Source organism: Cydia splendana, chromosome 16 (genome assembly GCF_910591565.1).
Source record: "Cydia splendana chromosome 16, ilCydSple1.2, whole genome shotgun sequence".
Lineage (NCBI taxonomy): Eukaryota > Metazoa > Arthropoda > Insecta > Lepidoptera > Tortricidae > Cydia > Cydia splendana.
In genome coordinates, this window is record NC_085975.1 from 8,620,702 (window position 1) to 8,640,971 (window position 20,270).

The window sequence follows — 20,270 nt, forward strand, 5'->3', positions numbered from 1 at the left end:
GTCAATTGAATTGGTGTGTGTGTTACCTAATCGTTCTTGAACGAGATTACTGCAACGATTTTGTGATTAAACAGGGTAAAATTAAACTATATTTTAACTATGTACCTAGTATATACATTTTTTTTCATTTCGAGAAGCTCGTGCTGTGTTCGTATATGTAATTGTAATATATTGTTTTGTTTTCCTTTAAGTGAAGACTCCCATGGTTTACATGTTTCGCATTAGAAATAAAAATAGAAAAGATTTATTTGGCATAAAAAATATACAGTAATTGTATTAAAGCAAAGTAATTTATAACTTTCATGCGCGTCAAGTTAGTATCAATAAACTAATCTGTTATACTTACTTCATTCCTCATAACTTGATAAAACACAATTGTTGAAAGATATAACTACCTATATGGTCTGTCAAGTAAGTAACTTGTAAATCAGTGGGAGTGCCGCTATTGTTCGTAGACAGGGGGCCCGAATCGGATTTTGAAATAGACATCTATTAGACATCACCAAGATATAACGATATGTTTAAGATCTAACCTGTCAAATTTGACATTTGCGCGATTCTGGAGATACTGTTGAACGATTTCCACAGGATATGACTTTAGAGATCCAATTCATATCTAATAGATATCTTACTCTATCTAACGTAAAAGTGACATTGGTTGCCCGAATTGCGCTGCAAAAAGGGAACTAGTTGATATCTAAACTATAACGTATCTAGAAGGGATCTAGTATGTGTCGTCTCTTGTGAATATCTTGAAGTTCGAATACGGCACAGAGGCCCCAAAACATGTCCCGCCCACGCCTGGGAGATTCGCATCTCTGTACCTACTCCGTCGATTACTCATCGTATACTTACTTTTACTTTCAGTTCAGTAGAATTATTCAGTGTTAAATTAATCTATTTGGTTTCCCTGTAGTGATTTTGTTAGATTACGAAGGTTACATAAAATAATGCTTAACCTAGTTAAGAAACCCTCGTATTATCCTTGTTGTATCATAAATATGAAATCTATGTACTTACCTATTTATATATTTACGCCACCACTTGTCCTCTCATTGGACTAACTAAAGCATCAGAGCCTAGGTAGATTATCCGTCAGAACCTATTATATTGAGGCCTAGGTATGTACTATATGTAGGTAGGTTATCTGTCTACTACAAGTTCTTCAAGTTTCAATTTTATATGTAGTTCTTCTTTGTCGTCACACTCTAGTCAGAGTGGTCGTTACAGTATTTCCTGTCGTACCTACTTATTGTACTTATATACTTATTGAAAAAATAAAATGTAGGGAAGTGTACGCTGTAATTTGCCAAAGCTATCCGCCATATATTCCACCAAAACACTCTGTATTTAAAATGCATTATTATTATTACACCAACACGACGATTGTATTTTGCAAACAAAGCCATATCAGTGAATGATATCAACCATAATACGTATCAATAAACTGGTAATACGTATTATTTAGTATTGTATCATTTGTATCTAGTCGTCTACAAAATTCGTAAACATTTGCGTTAGTTTGGTGCGAAACCTAAGCTTATATATAATACTTATAATCACTGTTGAAAACTGGTTACACTAGTTTTTGTTGAGCCCTTGAACCTCTCGCGAATCAAACTTCCTATTATGGATTAGACAGTCACACGTCTATTAGGTACCTATACAGATTACAACCAAAAATGCCTTCATACTAAATAGTCTAAATACCTGCCTGTGTGTGACGTTGCCCAACCTTTAAAAACATTGTAGGTGCCTAGTCAGAAAAGTCCATTAGGCACTAATTTTTTTTTATTGAATATATCTATCTCTTGGTGCGTAGCGTAGTAACTTGGGTTTATAGAGTCAATCCGAAATTAGCCCACTTATTCTTGGAAACAATCAAGTCTTAGTACTTGCTAATTGAATTTCCTGTTCTGCCATAAGTACAGGAAACAGGTATAGGTCATAGGTGCTTATAGGGTTGCCAGATCGAAAGGCGCTATTATCGGGAAACAATATAATTTTTTCGGGATTTTGGGACTTATGTCGGGAAAAAAATACATTCAAATTAAAGTAATTGTATTAAAAACAACGATATTTTACATTATTGGCACTACGTCAGCCCGCTCGCTCGACGACAGGTTCAGAACTTGAAATTATTGTTTTATAACGTGAAGCTGTTTTTCGGGACAGTTTACACTTTGTCGGGAATCGGGAACACATGCTAAAAATCGGGAGAATCCCGCCAAATCCCGACCATCTGGCAACCCTAGGTGCTTAAGGTTGACAAGTCGTCGTTTTATATAATAACATTATTTACCTACATTCATAATAATTTTACGGTTTAGACTCACTTGTTTTTAGTCACTCGCGCGACATGTTTCGGAGAGCCTAGGTCTCCTTTCTCAACATCAACATGTCGCGCGAGTGACTAAAAACAAGTGAGTCTAAACCGTAAAATTATTCAATGCCGGATGTAATTCTATCTAAATTACGGAAGTATCCCGATATAAATAAATATGTATTTTTTATATGTATGTATGTACCGTTGGAAAATTGTCATCATCAATAAATAGTATGTATGTATAAATACCAAATAACAATATGAATTTCCATTTTATTTTTGTCAAACAGTATCAACAACCAGCGGCGCTGTCGGCGACGCGCTCCAAGTGTGCCACACAGCGTCCAGAGAGCTCCGAGGAAATGCGAGCATACTCAGCGCTCGGCTGGATAAGTTGGCAATAGAACATGCAGAACTCGTGAAACGAGTTGAACAGGTAATTTGGACTTTGGTTGGCAGCTTACAAGAGTACCGCCTGATGATGATACAGTCACCTGCAATAATATGTCACAACGAAGGCCGCGAAATATCTGAAACGATCTTTTTGTACTTGTAGAGCTATAAGAGCGTGTCACATATTTATGCGGCCTTCGAAGAGTAACCCTGCTTACCATAACGCTGGCTCAGGAGATTGTGTTGTGATTTTGATCGCAATCAAATTAACTTTTAGATGAGAGACTGTATTACTCGTATTGTGTAAATAATGCGCGGCCTAACACATTCACTGCCAAGAACACGTTATGTGTGTTCATTTTGTACTGGAAACGAGGCCCGGCACCGAAAGTGTTAAGTTCTTTACCGAAGCTTGAGTGACTGGTTACTATTGCCTCTAACAACTATTTTACAGACCACACTTCTTGTTTCCAAGAATATTATAGTATCGTTTATTGAACCAAAAAAAATAACCACCATGAATAATATTCCTCCTTTCCACTACTCTCTGTATAGTCGAAAACAGCAGGTGACGTTTTCAAACCGTACGGGAGAGACATCAATTGAAAATGCCCTTGATTTAGTTACTTACGAATGCAATTATATTCCTATCTTTTGTGTTTTCTTCATATGACTGAACCAGAGTTTTTAAAAACAAGTTAAATTGTAGGACTTAAACCTTTCACTTTAAAACTTGTGAAAATGCACCTGATATTAAAATATTCCGATCCCCTATTATCTCATATCTCATGCAATGGATTGTTTACTCTTTACTTATTTTCAGACGGCCAGCGAGCTCGCGGCGGTGTCGGGCCAGCTGGCCGCCGCACCCAAACTCGCTGACACGCCGCGCAGGATCGCTGAGCTTCAGCAGACCGTCGGCTCGTTCGGATCACAGGTAACTGATAAGTGATAATAGTGGTAATATGACATTAGTATTCAAGTTAATCGACGCAGTCCTAAAGTTATCGGGGTGTCCCTGTGTCCATGAGAAGTACGATGGAGTATATCTCCAAATCTTTTGAACCTCTAGGGCTATCCGTAGTAGTCATGTCAACTTCTTCTTTGCATCTTATAGCTTGTAGCGTTGAAGCTGGTAACATCGCATACACACGTCGTGTCATGATAAACGAACAATATTAACGTGACCTAGCCATGTCTCTTCGTTAACTTAATTTAATCTTTTTTCTGAATGTGTTTAAGTTGCTGCATTTTTTAGTCATGTTTTGTGCATTTATTTTAAGAATCCTTTAAGAAAAAAGAAAGAAAAGAAAATTTATTCAGGACGCTTACAGTATTGCTTAAAACTAATACAACACTTTTATAGGTATAACACATAAACGGCTATATGTTATGCCTATACAGCACAACCGTTGCTTGAACCCACTATTTTAATACCTGTACAAAAGGTTAAGCAGACCGGTCAGCCTTAAAATGGTTATATCTTTCAAAATAGATTTGTTTTTAAAAACAAAAATATCCGCTTTGGAACGCACGTTAAAACTTGTGTTCATTCACATTTCAACTTGCCCTTGGCTTATTTTGAACACAAAATTGTGTTAAAAATAACAAATTTACAGTAAATATTGAAACTGGTAGTGCTTCTCAATGTAGACATGTTAATGTATCTAAAAAATTGTGCTGGCTAGGAACATATTAACACAGAAAGGATTTTATTTTAATTTGAATTGTAACAATTGGTAAAATCCTAAAAAAACGATTTACGTAGGTAATCAAAATACTGTAGTCCCAAAACGATACTTACGGACGGAACTGCTAACCTTTTCTCGAAGTGCTTCGTCATATTTTCGAACCCTCATACTATGAGGATAATACCAGATGACTTCTTTTTAGGCTACAATTAAGGCGCTCTTATACTCGAGTTTTACGTTTTCAAGGGGGTGAAGCAGACGCGTGGTAGAGCGGGCAGGCGGGCGCCCCGCGCGGCGCACCGCACCATCCCCGCGCAGCACGTCTACGTCCTTATTCTGACGACATCGGTATTCTGAATTGTCAGTTCCGGGATTTTTTCCGGCAATTAATATTGAATAAGATTTATTAGCAAATTCGAATTTTGATGAGTACTTCATGAAATTAAAAATGGTAGGTAAGACGGTGAGTGTAAATAATTATTAATTATATATACAATATGAGTGTATACCGCGACAAACTGAGAATCTAATCAAATGATACCAAATTATTATGAGACAAATAATAGTTCTTACTAATAGACATTAAAAATGTAATAGAGCTAGACCAAGAAAAGTCTGCAACGATTTTGATTGCACACGCAGTGCAAGTGTTATTTTAAACGTCAAACTTCTATGAAATTATGTATAACACTTGCACTGCCTATGCTATCAAAATCGTTGCAGACTTGGTCTAACTCTAGCAGTCAATTTCGGGCAAGTAGGTAGTGAAAATAAGGAAGAATACTAGCAAAGCTAAGATAATTTAGCTATCTTCACAAAAAGAATTATAACAATTTATAACTCTAACTGTAATTACTTACTATTTTTCTAATTTTGAATTGACGAGTAAAAGTCAAGCATTTAAAGATTGTAATGACAAAAAACACTTCTACTTCGACATTCGAGTTAGTTAATAGCTCAAGAAAATAAAAAAATCTGCGGAAATAATTCGTATAATTTTGAAAATTGGCACAGTTATACCTTGTGGTGTCCAGATAACCATACTTAATGTCCTCGAGCTTAGCGGGTGTGCTGAGGGTGTAGGGGGGAGGGGGGTGAAGGTACCTTTTTCATATTTTTGCTCATATCTCGAATATCTGTACGAATCGCATAGGTACAAAACAATAACAAAAGTTTTAACATAAAATTTCCTACAAATTTGGATCTTTTTATTTTTACGTTACGATCAAAACTTTAGGGTTGTTAAAGTTAACAAAGAGATAAAAAGTTGATTTAAGAAAACGTTCCGTCGTTTCAAATATTGATCCTAGAGAAAAGTGTTATGTTTTTCGTAGAAAATTGTATGCCGATTATTTATTTACAAGAACATTAAGAACTTATTTTGCTATGAGCCTTATTTTACGAATCATTTACGAAAACCTAAAAATAGGGACCTGGAAATTGATTCTAATTAACTTACCCCCTTTAATACCTCTTTAAATATTGATCGTAGCGCAAAAGTGTAAAGAACGTTTTTTGTGGACAATTTTATGTTCAATATTTATGTATAATATTTTTTTGCAACGGGCCACCGTTTACGAGTTATTTACGAAAAACTAAAAAAAAGTGACCTGTGAACTGATTGTAATTAACTTTCTTCCTTTAATATCGTTTTAAATTTGATCTTAGAGAAAAAAAGTTCAAGATGTTTTTGGAGAAAATTTTATGTAAATTATTTATTAATTAAAACCTATTTTGCTATGGGACACCGTTTACGAGTTATTTACAAAAAACTAAAAAGGGACTTTAAAGTTGATTATAATTAACTTACCCGCTGCTTTGTCTTTTTTAATATTGATCCTAGCGAAAAGTTCTACATGTTTAGTAGGAAATTTTATGTTTATTATTTATGTATAAGATGCAATGAGTCATACTTTTCAAATTATTAACGAAAACATACAAACAATGAACCTTAGAATTTATTATAATTAACTTTCCTTCTTTATTATCTTTTTGAATATTGATCCCTGCGAAAAGTGTACTGAATCTTTTTGGTACAAAATGTTGTGTAGATTATTAACGTTTTATAACATTTTTTGATATTGGCCACCGTTTACGAGTTATTTACGAAAATCTAAAAAAGGGGACCTTAGAATTGATTATAATTGAATTTCCCGCGTTAATATCTCTTTGAATATTGATCCTAGCAAAAAATTGTACTAAATCTTTCTTGTAGGCAATTTTATGCAGATTACTTATGTAATAGAATATTTTTTGCTATGCGCCACCGTTTAAGAGTTATTTACGAAAAACTAAAAAAAGGGTCCTTTAATATCAAATATCTCACTTCCGGTCAAGAATTCGATCAAGCAACCAGCAAATTCGGATTCAGCGGGGTCTAATTAGGTTAAAAAACCCGGTTGCCAAAAAGTAATACGATTTGCCAATTGAAATCGATTTTATGAAAAATATGACCAGTCTAAAATATTTGAATCCTGTATATCTATGTTGAAAAATTATTCAATTTGATTAATTTTATAGCCCTTTAAAATATGTTTACACAATTTATCAATCGTGACTGAATTCCGGATTGGTTAGATGGGTGTGTGCCTTTGCTGCCCAACTTGCTATAAAATGACAATATGACGGACGAATGTCTGAAATGTCACCGTATTTAAGAATTATTTTGCTTTTCTTCGCAAGTATGTTGAAAAACATTGTGTGTATAACATATTTGCATATTTATACTGTGATTACCCATTTTATGAAACGTCCGCTAAACTAGCATAGGTCCGACGCTGACAGTGGTCACGGGCGTACTGGCGTGAGGAATGGGCGCAAGGTATTGCCGCGTAGGATGTAATTTAGTAGGCAAAATGTTGAATTCATCAAATGATGAATGAAAAAATTAACGTATCGATAAAAGGACAAGCAATAATGAAGATTTACTTAAAAGCTATCGACTGAAGTAAGTTTCATATACATTTTCGTCGTAGTACTTCTAACATAAGGAAATAAAGACAGTGTTAGGCATGTTTTCAACTTAAGATTCTATCGAGAAAATAATGAGCCGTCGTGTTTCTGACAAGCAATAACGTAGTTCAAGGACTGAAGTTATACATACTAGAAAATAATGCATGAAATCCTTGTAAAAGTCTGTAAATATGGTGACAAAAAAGCGCATTTTACTACACACCGCGCCTTAAGTTAATAAAACATTTAGGTATTAGTCATAGGTATTTTACATTATTCTTATGTTCTTAGTTCCTACCAAAATTCCTACTCTAACTTCATCCATGTATGTATTATTTAATTTTCCCAGATCACGGGTTTCGACGAAACGCTAGCGTCGACGCGAAAGCAAGCGCTAGCGGCTTCCGCGGGCGTAGAAGAGGTGAAGAAGCTAGTCCAAGCGCTGGACGCACGGAGCAACGAGACCATAGCCAACGTGACCGCCAACGGGAGGAGGGAGGACGAGATCAAGCAGGAGATAGCCACGCTCAACACCACGCTCGTGGGACGCGTGGATGCGTTAGAGAATAAGATACAACTGTACACTGTAAGTCAATACTCAATCCAACTAATATTCAAAATTTAGAGGATATAACCAAACGGAGTAGCCATTAACACATTCACTGCCCCCAACGCACATGTGCGTTCACCGCCATACGAGTTTGTTCCTAGGCCACGCCCCCTGGCAGTGAATGCGTTAACAGGTGTTCCCCTCTGTCAAACTCTATGACCAATGGTCATACACACTGACGTTTATCTGACATGGCTATTTTTACGTTATGTATACATTCCCCCTCCCCCTCAAAAATCTGCAGACTGTTTTGTACAGAAAATTACAGACAAGGCGTCTCCATTTGGTTATCCTCCAAGATTGAAAATATAAAACAAAGAGGCGAAAAAAATATTTACGTTATTTGATGTTGACATGCTCCATCAGTTATGTTTTTGGGATATTTTTTTTTTGTTTCTTGGCCCTTGGGGTCTGTTTTCTTACTCGGAGAACTTTAACTACAAAGAGGATTAAGTTTATGAATACTTAATTTAAGATTTGGAAAAAGGTGTGATGGAATTTCTTCTGTCATATTTGTATTGATTAAAAAAGAGAATATTACTTTTAGGCGCCGGTGTGTTTTAAAGTTTTACATAATAATTATAAGAAATGTTGTGTCGTGTTGTTCACAGAAAACGACGAGCACGGCGGCACCGACCACCACCAGCACGTCGACGACCACCACTACCACCACAGCTGTCCCGCCAGGTACATTCAATATACTTCTAATCGTATGAATTCACAATACATAAGACTTACATCGACCGGGATATGAAACGTGATTACCTTTTGTATTGTTTTCGAGCTCCCGATATTTAACGGTTCACGGGTGACGGTTCATATCCGGGTCGGTCTAGTGAAACGAACCGTGAATCATTCAAAACTGTTCACAATACATAGTGTTAATTCAAGCATAGTCCATATTTTATACATAGCGAATATCGACGCTAAACTGGTTGTTTGTCAAAACCATTATTTAGATATTTATTCTATAAATTTAATAATAAATTTTATTGAATCAAAACTTGAAAAACCGGGCAAGTGCGAGTCGGACTCACGCACGAAGGGTTCCGTACCATAATGCAAAATAACGCCAAAAAAAACGGTCACCCATCCAAGTATTGACCCCGCCCGACGTTGCTTAACTTCGGTCAAAAATCACGTTTGTTGTATGGGAGCCCCACTTAAATCTTTATTTTGTTCTGTTTTTAGTATTTGTTGTTATAGCGGCAATAGAAATACATCATCTGAAAATTTCAGCTGTCTACCTATCACAGATCACGAGATACAGCCTGGTGACAGACGGACGGACGGACGGACGGACGGACGGACAGCGGAGTCTTAGTAATAGGGTCCCGTTTTACCCTTTGGATACGGAACCCTAAAAATGAGGGCACTAAATTACCGTTACAACGATTCATGAAACGAAGGGTCGATATTCCGCGCATGTATTGAACGACTGACGGGTAGTGTAATGCCGTCAGACTTGTGTCAACGAAATGGTACATTTTTTTTTTTTTCAAATTAGTGATGCGCTAACTAAAGCAAGACCACCCCCCAGCATTCGCATCTATCAGGCAATAATACACAGTGTAACGTCGCCCTGATGCCTTACCAGGTACCTGGGTTGGGAATTAATCGACCTTTGCATCGAATTTAATTGAAATAGTACTTATTTGGCAGGTTAGCCGCATCGTTCCATGAAAGTTAAACATTTTGTTATCCAACTTGGCATTCACACAATAGACTTTTATGCAGAACTATAATGTATTATCAATAATCGATATTCTTATCGACTTTCGTTATCGATCATTTACCTCCTCTAGTATTTATTCGTTGTCGACTGTTTTCCCCAAGATAAGGTAGTCCTTCAATAAAAGTAAGCACTAATCTAATATAGGAAATTATTTATAGATTGATTGAGGTAAATGTACCAGTAATTGATACTTTTTCGCTGCTAAACTGAACTACGGCAACGAGTCATATACGGTTTTTATCATTTCAATTCTTAGGTGCCTATATTTTACCTATTCCTTGGTTCACTTTTAATAAATAACTTTTATTTTACTTTCAGGTCCCGTAAAACCAAATGTCCTAGGCGTCGGGCAGTGAGGGAGAAAATCACTCCTGAACTCAAAACTAGAGTAAAGTATTAAACGAAGCGTAAAGAGATTGCTCATAATGATCTCAAGGGATCTTACGTCCACACAAATATACTGTAGAGTCAGAGACGTGGTAATGGAAACCCTCCTGTAAGTAAGAGATCTCTAGCTGTCAATATTTTTATGACAAAGAGATTTATAGATAGAAGGTATGGAAGGTAGAGGTAAGGAATACAATCTCCATGTATCAAAAAGTGTCCATCAAGAAACCTTAAATAGGTGGCACCACAATACCTTGAATGTTTGATAAAAATAATTGAAATCATTGACAGCGCACTTCACTCCGTCAATAACGCCTGCGTTCTTAGCTACTCTAGCTTGTGACGTCTTTATCTATTGGAAGTAGTAGTGTTGTCCGTAGGTTGAATGGCTTGTGTTTGTTTGTAGGGTGGATGGATACTCAACCGAACACCGTATATACATCACCGACGATCTTTATCATACTGGCCGTGTGTTATCCAACCTCGACACTGGCGGAATCATCAAGCCCTGACGGAGCCATAATACACAAAAATTGATTGATTGATAGCTACTCTAGCGCTACTCTGGAGAGATTTGGAACTATTATTTATAGCTGATCACTTTTGCAGCAGTTCTGCCATAAGAGATTGTTGTCCTTCCTCTACCGTCCATAGAAGGGACGTCTAGACATGTGGGTATTTTGGTTAGGGAGCCGTAAAGAGTATTTATAGCGAGCGCATACATGGAAAATCTTCGGTAGTATATAACCTCCAGATATGCTGATCACTGGACTAATCTGATGTTTCAAAGCACTTATAGGAGCTATAGTTCGTTTTTTTTAGCATTAAAAAGAACTTGAAAGAAGGTAAGCGATCTAGACATGTATTTTAATTGATAAACGCTTTTTTTAAATCAGTAACTATTACTTATGAAAGCAGAAGAATATAAATGATCGTATTAGATTCATAATTGTTACATATTTGCCGTAACTTATTTTTAAAACGTGTTTTTCAATAAAAAGACACATCAAGATTGTTTACCTGATTTCTAATGTTAAAAAAACGAACTATAACAGATATATTTGAGCGGCCAACATGCATACAAGCTAAACTCGCTGCTATTGTCATGCCGGTAGGGTGCAAGTCTTGGTGTTTTGAGAACCTTCGATGCATTTCATTTACTTTTTGTCGAGAAACATCGTTTGTCTTCTTAGCTACGGCCCCTGGGTGCGTATCCAACATGCTAACCCGTAGCGAACAAAACGCAACTATCACTACCACATTAAAAAGGAAGAGTGATAGAGAGAGATGACTACGCTACTCTACGCAGCGTTAATGATTGGCATGTTGGCTAAGCACCCTGTTATATCTGATAGCGATTGTACGTAGCCACGGATTAGTAAATACGCAGCTTGAGGTGATGAGGTTGTACGTTTGCATTATTAGGTACAGTGATATTTTTACTGGCCATCGGTGGACTTTATCTCGTTGTAACAAGGTTTACGGTTGGTCACTTACTTCTGCCGAAGATTGTACGATAGAAACGAACGCGACATACGAAGTGTCTGCGATTAGTCGCCAAATGATTCTATAGTCTTAATGTCTCGTGTGAATTTTTAATTTTATATAGGTAAATACCGTTGTGTGGATAAAGGAATAAGACACATAAAGTGGTAAAAATATCTTAAGTGAGTTAGCAGCGGAACTAAATGATGCTTTACGGCCTTATATGTACAGTCACCACACGGGATTGTTATGCCATTTAGGGTTCTTGCTAAATTGGAAATTCTATAGCGTAAGTATTGAACAACCAATTTAGCTAGGACCCTAAATGGCGCAACAATCGCGGAGCGTGATGGTACTTTATACACTGAGATATTTTGTACCACTTTCCAGGAACATATTCCTTTGTCGGTAATATGCATATGATTATTATATGTTTCTCGCTTTTGCCTTAAAGTAGTGTCAATGTTTCGTTGTCGCACCTAAACAATGTCGCAGGCACTTGGTGTGTTGTCGCCTTGTAATAATCATAAAGTAAATATACCAATAGTTTACTATTGGTACGTATACTTTAGGTTCATTCTGTGAGTATGGTATTAAATTTACTTTAGTGTTTCATTACTTTTAGGAAATTATTTACATTATGACAGTACTGATAAATTCACGAAAACTGTAATGTGGGTATAATGACCGACTTGTATAAAATGCATGGTTTGTTTTTAAAACAAAGAAAGAAAAAGAGCGAATTAATCCGTCACAGATACCAATATATTTTTTTAAATTAATAATATCTACTTGTGGAAACTTGTAATTGGCTTACTGTTTCTATGTTATTACCTAACTTGTTACTCGAGCTGTAAGTTTTCCTAATAAATAAAATAAAATAAATAAATATCAATACGATACGTCACAAAATTCTTACAGTCACGCTCAGGTTGTTGATATGTCCGAGTATTGTTCTCAAAATGATTAATAATTTAACCTTTTGGACGCCAATGACCGATATATCCGCACCGCAGTTTCAACGCCAAAGACCGATTAATCGGTCACAGACCACAGAGCAACATAGACCTACGTGCATATGCATAAAGTTCAATTTCAGTTTTGACACTTCGGTTTTGACAGTTTTTGTATTTGACACGGCGTCGAAAAGGTTAAGTAATTATCTAATAGTTTTCGTGAATTTATTGACTTGTGGACCATAGTTGCTCCATAGCAGCCATTTAGATAGCTTGAAGCTTCCACTGAGGTTTAGGTTTTACAAAATGTATTTATTTATTATATTCGTCACTAAATTAATTCCCTCCTTGTACGGTATAAGTTGCAATAATGGCGAAGAGTGAGAACGATACCAATGTAAATAGTTTACAATAATTAAAAATTAATTATAACTTTATATGAGCACAGGAGTAAAGAAACGAGACCAGAGTAACAGGCTTCATAAATCCGTGTTGTTTTTTTATTACATTATTAGCAGCGCGCGGCATCTAGTTCAATGGTTGTTTTTGTTCTAGGGACAACCGTTATAATGGGTGGTATAGTTTGTATGAAGCTGTTACTCTGTTTCGTTTGTTTATTCGTGTGATATGAGCGTAGAGATATATACAGTGTGGTCGCACTCGGTGTTACGTGGTTTTCAATAAGTGCGTGAGTTTTATTACTTGTAATAAATTATTGTTAATAGATCAATTATTACACAACCAACTTTGTTTCATTTAAACACATTAAGATTATTTTATTTGTTTATTTACATATTTGCACATAAATTCATTGTAACAATGCTATCTTAATAATTTTGCACACAGGTCTTTCACTGGATTGATGGTTAATCCTTCCTAGTAAATACTTTCAATTACTTACATATTAAAACAAGCGTCTCATTCCGAGATCTTCCAAACTTAAAACACCACCTCACCTCACTGATCTTAGATGTGCAATATTAGCGTAAGATCGCCGTGACGTCACGAAACTAGCATCAACGTTTGCTGGGCCTTAAGGCCGATTACGCTCCGATTCATGGCATACACTGCGTTTAGTACAGCGTCTTGTGCTATAGAAATGGTGCTCTCTTGTCTAATGTCAGTGGGGAGACACTCCTGACTTCGGGCAAACTCGGCTCCGTTCGGCTCAGCATTGATCCGAGCAATTATTAGGGTTGGCACAATAAGTTGTGTTTTCCTTTTCCGTGCACGACCACAGATAAGATAATGACTTGAATTTTGACAACCCTAAATAGCCGAAAGGAATAGGGCCATACATTAGCAAGGGATAGCATGATTCGTCCCTGAATCGCTGTCAAACTTCGGGTTTGTAGGAAGTGTCCTTTCTGTACGGTAGTATTATTTATTCTGTGCTAATGTGAAGGTTTACGCAGCGTACGTTATCAACTGGAATACAGCCTAACCCTTAACAAGGCCGATGGTCTTGCCGACGTCGGCGAACGCTTGCACCGCCCGGGCGACGTCATCCGGCGTGTGTGCCGCGCTCAACTGCACGCGCACTCGCGCGCCGCCCTTCGGCACCACTGGGTAGCTGAATGCCACCACGTAGATTCCTCGCTCTGGAAAATGTATAATAATGTATAAGTGACTACATACAATATTTAGCACTTAATATCCATCATTGTATAGAGTTAGACCAAGAAAAGTCTGCAGCGTTTTTGATAGCCCACGCAGTGCAATAGTTATTATTACGTCAAAATTTCATAGAAATTTGACGTTTAAAAGAACACTATCACGGCGTGCGCTATCAAAATCGCTGCAGATCTTTCTCGGTGTAACTATATATACCCGTGTTCTACAGGCAATAAATGAATTATGAACTTATGAATACTAATACTTAGTTACTTAGACTTGGCAGTAGGTAACAATGCAATATCCCATACATAATTATGTGCTACTTACGTCAAGTATGAACTTGACGTAGCACTTGGCAGGAAAACTTGAATGACGTGGCCCGACTAATAGTTACGACTTACGAGAAAAATCCAGCTTTATACCCAGACCCTCGCGGCAGCTGCGTGGATTTTGATGGTCACTTGCGAAGCTCACTACTGGGTCTGTCACTAGGACTAACAACTAATAAGTAGAAAGGTACGTAGCCTGACCAGCAACAACAGCTAGCGGAGCATCGTCGACCATGACGGGGCATATGGGGTGATCGTCAGCGGCCACGGTCAGACCGGCTGCCTTCAGACCCTCGCGGAAGCTGCGAGTGTTTTGCTGGAGTCGCTCACGAAGCATAACGCTGCCCTTCACTAGGTCTTGAATAGTAAGGTACTTACGTAGCATGCCCGAGGCGAGTTCAACAGCCAGCAAAGCATCGCACACCATGACTGGGCATATATATGGGGTGGTCGTCACCGGCCACGGTCAGACCGGCTGCCTTTAGACCCTCGCGGAAGCTGCTGTAGGCGCTCACGAAGCATAACGCTGCCCTTTACTAGGTCTTGAATAGTAAGGTACTTACGTAGTATGCCCGAGGCGAGTTCCACAGCCAGCGGAGCATCGCCGACCATGACGGGGCATATGGGGTGGTCGTCACCGGCCACGGTCAGACCGGCTGCCTTCAGACCCTCGCGGAAGCTGCGAGTGTTTTGCTAGAGTCGCTCACGAAGCATAACGCTGCCCTACACTAGGTCTTGAATAGTAAGGTACTTACGTAGCATGCCCGAGGCGAGTTCATCAGCCAGCAGAGCATCGCCGACCATGACTGGGCATATATATGGGGTGGTCGTCACCGGCCACGGTCAGACCGGCTGCCTTTAGACCCTCGCGGAAGCTGCTGTAGGCGCTCACGAAGCATAACGCTGCCCTTCACTAGGTCTTAAATAGTAAAGTACTTACGTAGGATGCCCGAGGCGAGTTCAACAGCCCGCTGAGCATCGCCGACCATGACTGGGCATATGGGGTGGTCGTCACCGGCCACAGTCAGACCGGCTGCCTTCAAACCCTCGCGGAAGCTGCGCGTATTCTGCTGGAGGCGCTCACGAAGCATAACGCTGCCCTTCACTAGGTCCTGAATAGTAAGGTAGTAATTACTGACTGGGCATATGGGGTGGTCGTCACCGGCCACGGTCAGACCGGCTGCCTTCAGACCCTCGCGGAAGCTGCTGTAGGCGCTCAAGAAGCATAACGCTGCCCTTCACTAGGTCTTGAATAGTAAAGTACTTACGTAGCATGCCCGAGTCAAGTTCAACAGCTAGCGGAGCATCGCCGACCATGACGGGGCATATGGGGTGGTCGTCACCGGCCACAGTCAGACCGGCTGCCTTCACACCCTCGCGGAAGCTGCGAGTGTTTTGCTGAAGTCGCTCACGAAGCATAATGCTGCCCTTCACTAGGTCTTGAATAGTAAGGTATTACTTACGTCAGGCGTGTCTCACTCCGCGATTTCGTCGCTTTGCTACAGGTAGCTAAAAGTACATCCGTTCGGCCCCAATTTTGGGGTTTGCCATAAGCCGCGCGTGGCGCTGCCGCCACCTAGCGGCCATATCTGTGCTGATCGTAACAGACGCGTTTTGTTAGAGAGTGAGTCTTCTGTACTTAGTACTATTATTTATTCTGTGCTTACGTAGCATGCCCGAGGCGAGTTCCACAGCTAGCGGAGCATCGCCGACCATGACTGGGCATATGGGGTGGTCGTCACCGGCCACGGTCAGACCGGCTGCCTTCAGACCCTCGCGGAAGCTGCGAGTGTTTTGCTGGAGTCGCTCACGAAGCTCGCTGCTTCCCTCCACTAGATCTAACGACTGTTGAGTAGAAAATATATCGTTAGCAAATTCGCAAGCGTGTGAAATATTATTGTTGAATTTTGTCATTCATGTGCCTAGTACGAGTAGGTGCAGTCAGCACCAGCAGTACCTAGCGTATGAAACAACGCGCCAACAGTATCTGCCACTCTCAATTACTTTTCCAATTAGAGATAGAAATATCTATTTCGGCAGTTTGAGTTCAATGTTTAAATGTTATATGTATATCTCTTTTTGTTATGCTATCAGAGAATGGTAGGTAGATAGGTACTTTTGACGCATATGCTGATACGTTACTTTTGATGCCGACTAAACCACAGAAAAAGTAGATACGGACTTGATGATTGAACATTCGTATTACATTTAAGCATAGACTAGGAATCCTCTAGACGGAGTTTAGAGCAATTATTTCATGAAACCGATGCTGCCAAAAATACGGGGGGGGGGACAAGGTGACCGAGGTCCCGTGCCGTGATTGGTCCGTTCAAAGACACGGACGTCACATAAAGACACTTTCGATTCGAAAATGGAGTAAAACTACTGTATTTGTGGCAGAGGGGGTAGACCTACTATGCTCAGTCTGGAGGATGTCTTGTCTGTGCATTTAAGGTAGGCAACATAAGACTCATTTACACTTCACCTTCAGTGCAGCTGCGACCACAGGCGGTGGCGGTGCGTTAGAGAACAGGTACGGCCTCGAAACGTTGCGCAGCAGTGTGATGAGCTCCTTAGGCCCCGTGGTGTAGCCGCCGGCAGCCCCGCTCACAGCTTTGCCGAGCGTTGAGCAGATGATATCAGCGGCACCCATTATGTTGCAATATTCTTCTGTGCCCCTGGTGGGCAAAGAAGTAAACTCATGAAAATAATATGGTCGCTCCTTTACATGGTTAATGCATGCATATTATCATCCCTAATAATTGGTCATATGGCCGGAATTAAATAAATTCAGAGCGAATTGATACACGTAGGTACTTGCATGGTAGTAAGAGTGAGTTTTACCTTCCAGTTGCTCCGAAAAACCCAGTAGCATGGCTGTCGTCCACCGCTAGCAATGCCCGATATTTGTCAGCCAGGTTTCGCAGTCCGGGCAAAGGAGCCACGTTGCCATCCATAGAAAACACGCCATCGGTTACTATCAGCTTGATGCGAGCTTCGCTGTGCGCCAGTAAGTGCTCCAATTCTGGAAGTTTACATACATAATCGACGTTTAGTTACGATAGTGGGACTTAGGCATATTACAATTATTAAGATCTGGGACATTGGGGTACCTAGCCTGGACTATACAGCCACAATAGATCTATCGTCGTAGCGTTCTCTGAAAAGAGTATGAACTTGAACAAACCAGCTTAGAAAATGGCATACTCTCAAACGTGGAACTGAACCAGAATATTCATCGATTAAAGGGTAAGCTCACCATTGAGATCTCTGTGCGGGTACCGGTACTTCTGTGCCTTGCAGAGCCGTATCCCATCGATGATGGAAGCGTGGTTGAGCGCATCCGAGAACACGGCGTCCTCTGGGGTAAGCATGGACTCGAAGAGGCCAGCGTTCGCATCGAAACACGACCCGTACAGGATGGCATCCTCGCGCCCGTGGAACTGCGCCAGACGATGCTCTAATTCCTGTTATAAATCATGATTAAGTAACAGCTTATAAAACGTTCTACTGGGAACAGGAATGAAAACAAACTTATAATCGTAGATTATGATGAGAATGTGAATCAAATTACTTATATTCTGACTGAGACTTGAAATTAGCCTGGTCGCACAAAAGACAAGTTCAGGGTTAACAGTGTGCACGCAATGCATGCCATGCATGTTCATAAATTGGTTCCATCAATGACGTAGAGAAGAGACCAAAGCCACGTGACGTGTGATTTATTCGCGATGTAAGTAGGTAGTCCCGTTTTAGGTAGGTAATAGGTAATAAGTAAACCCGCGAAACGTTTGTAGCACTGAGTGATATGATTCTTACCTTATGTAAAGTTTGTGTGCCACAAATAAATCTAACGGAACTGAGCCCAGCGCCATATTTCCGCAGGCCCTCTCTCGCTGCCTCTACCACTTCGGGATGGTTCTGTCAAAAATAAATTCAACATCAACACGCTACATGAAAGTATGCAGATAGTGATTATTTGATTAGAGTTAGTTCTTACCGATAATCCTAGATAATTGTTTGCGCAGAAATTCAGGAACTCCCCTTCCGCTCCCTGCACCCTCACCTATAAAATAAAATAGCGAAATTTACTAATCTAAAAATAATATGTACCTAGATAAAGTAAAGGTAGCACCTAAGTATGAGGAAAAATGCAAAACCGTTTTCATTTAAACTTCTTGCAAACATACTTACTGCTCGTCGTGTTTTTAATGTTAGACACTTGTATTTATCATTGTACAATAGCGGTTTTTCCTATAGGTACACATGTAACTTCACATGCCGACATGCCTGAGTGTGTTTAAAAACAAACTTACTTTTGTGTCCTGTGGTGAGCTGAGGATTCTCTCATGCTTCCAAGTCTTTGCCTTCTTGATTTCCTGCAGCCGGTCGTCGAGGACCTCTCTCAGTCTTGTCACTCCCGCCCGCTCCTTGCCTTTCAATCCATGGAGCTGGCGTGTTGCTTGCTTGCCAGCATATACTGAACATGTAAATAGTTTCATTAACATTAAAAATTCTATATTTGTAAGGGTTTCATTGGACAGTAATCCAATCCATTGGAGAGTAGCCAGGCTATCTTGAATATTTTTGTCTAAAACACCACCTGTAGTTACTTAATACGTCGCATACCTACCTACTCCAGTAACCTCTACCACGAAATCATATTCGAGATTGCAATTTATATACAATTTTTTCCGCTTCAACGACCTTAGTGCTTTTCAATAGTATTACCAAGCATGAAGCTAAATGGCTTTGCGTGCATTGTTTTCTTGCGCTATTAGGCACTTGGTGTGAAAAAAATATCGGAAAAATTAAGTCTTAATTACCTACATTACCTAGGGAGATCAAAGCACTTAGTGAATTAACTTGTAAATGTATTTCGTGAACGTAAAGATAAAATTAAGTCAGTGAAAACGATACGAATAATCATACAGAATTAGAATTCGGTTTGGATTCGATTAAGATACGCAGAATGCAGTCCTTAACTCTAAACGGCAACGACTACGAATAAAGTTGCACTCAATTGTGTAAATATTTCGCTTAGTATTTCCTTATACTGTGTAAATAATGTACTAACACAACACACTGCATGGGTATTGTCTGTTCATTTAACATACAACACACCTCTAGATATTATTATTTCAAACTAAGTAGAGCGGACGACCAGAATACGCACCAAGGTCACAATTGGCTGATTTTACTTGTACTATATATGCTACTATGTAACATACTTACATATGATATCTGCATCTGCATCTTCATATTAACGAAGTTAAAGTTAACCGGCAAAAACCATAACACTTACCTAAATAAGGTCACACATTTACCTTTTGTTTTAAGTTATATTTAGGTACACTGGTTTTGGTATATTCAAGATTTTATACATTTAAAGCAGAAAAATATTTAAGAAACACCATATTTACAGTACCTACTTGAAACTTCGTGGTATATTCAGTCAAGACGACCTTCATGACATCATTGATAAAAAAAACTCTACCAACAAACAACAAAAGATTGGTTGCTTTCTCGTAATAGTACATTTAACATTGGAACCATCTCCAAACCACATAAATCAAGTTTACAACTTGTAAATTATATATTTTAAAATTAAAATAATGTAGTACATTACCGGTGCGCAGGAGTTGCGAGCGGAGCGCCATCGCGTCGAATGGAGGCGCGGCGCGGCCGCCGACTCGTTAGTAGACTGGTCACGCAGGTTTCTGTTTACGTTTAATTTGTTTTCGTTGCTACGTGGTTCTTACGAATATCAGACCTCTTCTTGCCATCAA

General features: G+C 39.2%; 2 protein-coding genes across 4 annotated transcripts in view; one reads left to right on the plus strand and one right to left on the minus strand.

The window, feature by feature from the left end:
- LOC134798201 (olfactomedin-like protein 2A) overlaps positions 1-13,276 on the plus strand; it is a 29,558-nt gene extending 16,282 nt beyond the window's left edge. For all 3 annotated transcript variants that reach the window (XM_063770566.1, XM_063770565.1, XM_063770564.1), the window contains exons 3-9: positions 2,617-2,762; positions 3,543-3,656; positions 7,712-7,948; positions 8,584-8,659; positions 10,026-10,262; positions 10,752-10,788; positions 10,835-13,276. In XM_063770566.1, coding sequence (XP_063626636.1) covers positions 2,617-2,762; positions 3,543-3,656; positions 7,712-7,948; positions 8,584-8,659; positions 10,026-10,063 — 611 coding nt within the window. In that variant the 3' untranslated portion in view covers positions 10,064-10,262; positions 10,752-10,788; positions 10,835-13,276. The remainder of the gene's footprint in view (positions 1-2,616; positions 2,763-3,542; positions 3,657-7,711; positions 7,949-8,583; positions 8,660-10,025; positions 10,263-10,751; positions 10,789-10,834) is intronic.
- Positions 13,277-13,305: 29 nt separating this feature from the next.
- LOC134798197 (2-amino-3-ketobutyrate coenzyme A ligase, mitochondrial) lies at positions 13,306-20,270 on the minus strand. The gene is made up of 9 exons (XM_063770559.1): positions 20,111-20,270; positions 18,798-18,961; positions 18,482-18,547; positions 18,301-18,402; positions 17,741-17,948; positions 17,326-17,506; positions 16,967-17,159; positions 16,149-16,326; positions 13,306-14,136 (listed from the first exon to the last, which is right to left on the minus strand). Exons 1-9 carry the CDS (start codon positions 20,139-20,141, stop codon positions 13,976-13,978), a joined length of 1,284 nt encoding a protein of 427 aa, XP_063626629.1. The 5' UTR covers positions 20,142-20,270; the 3' UTR covers positions 13,306-13,975.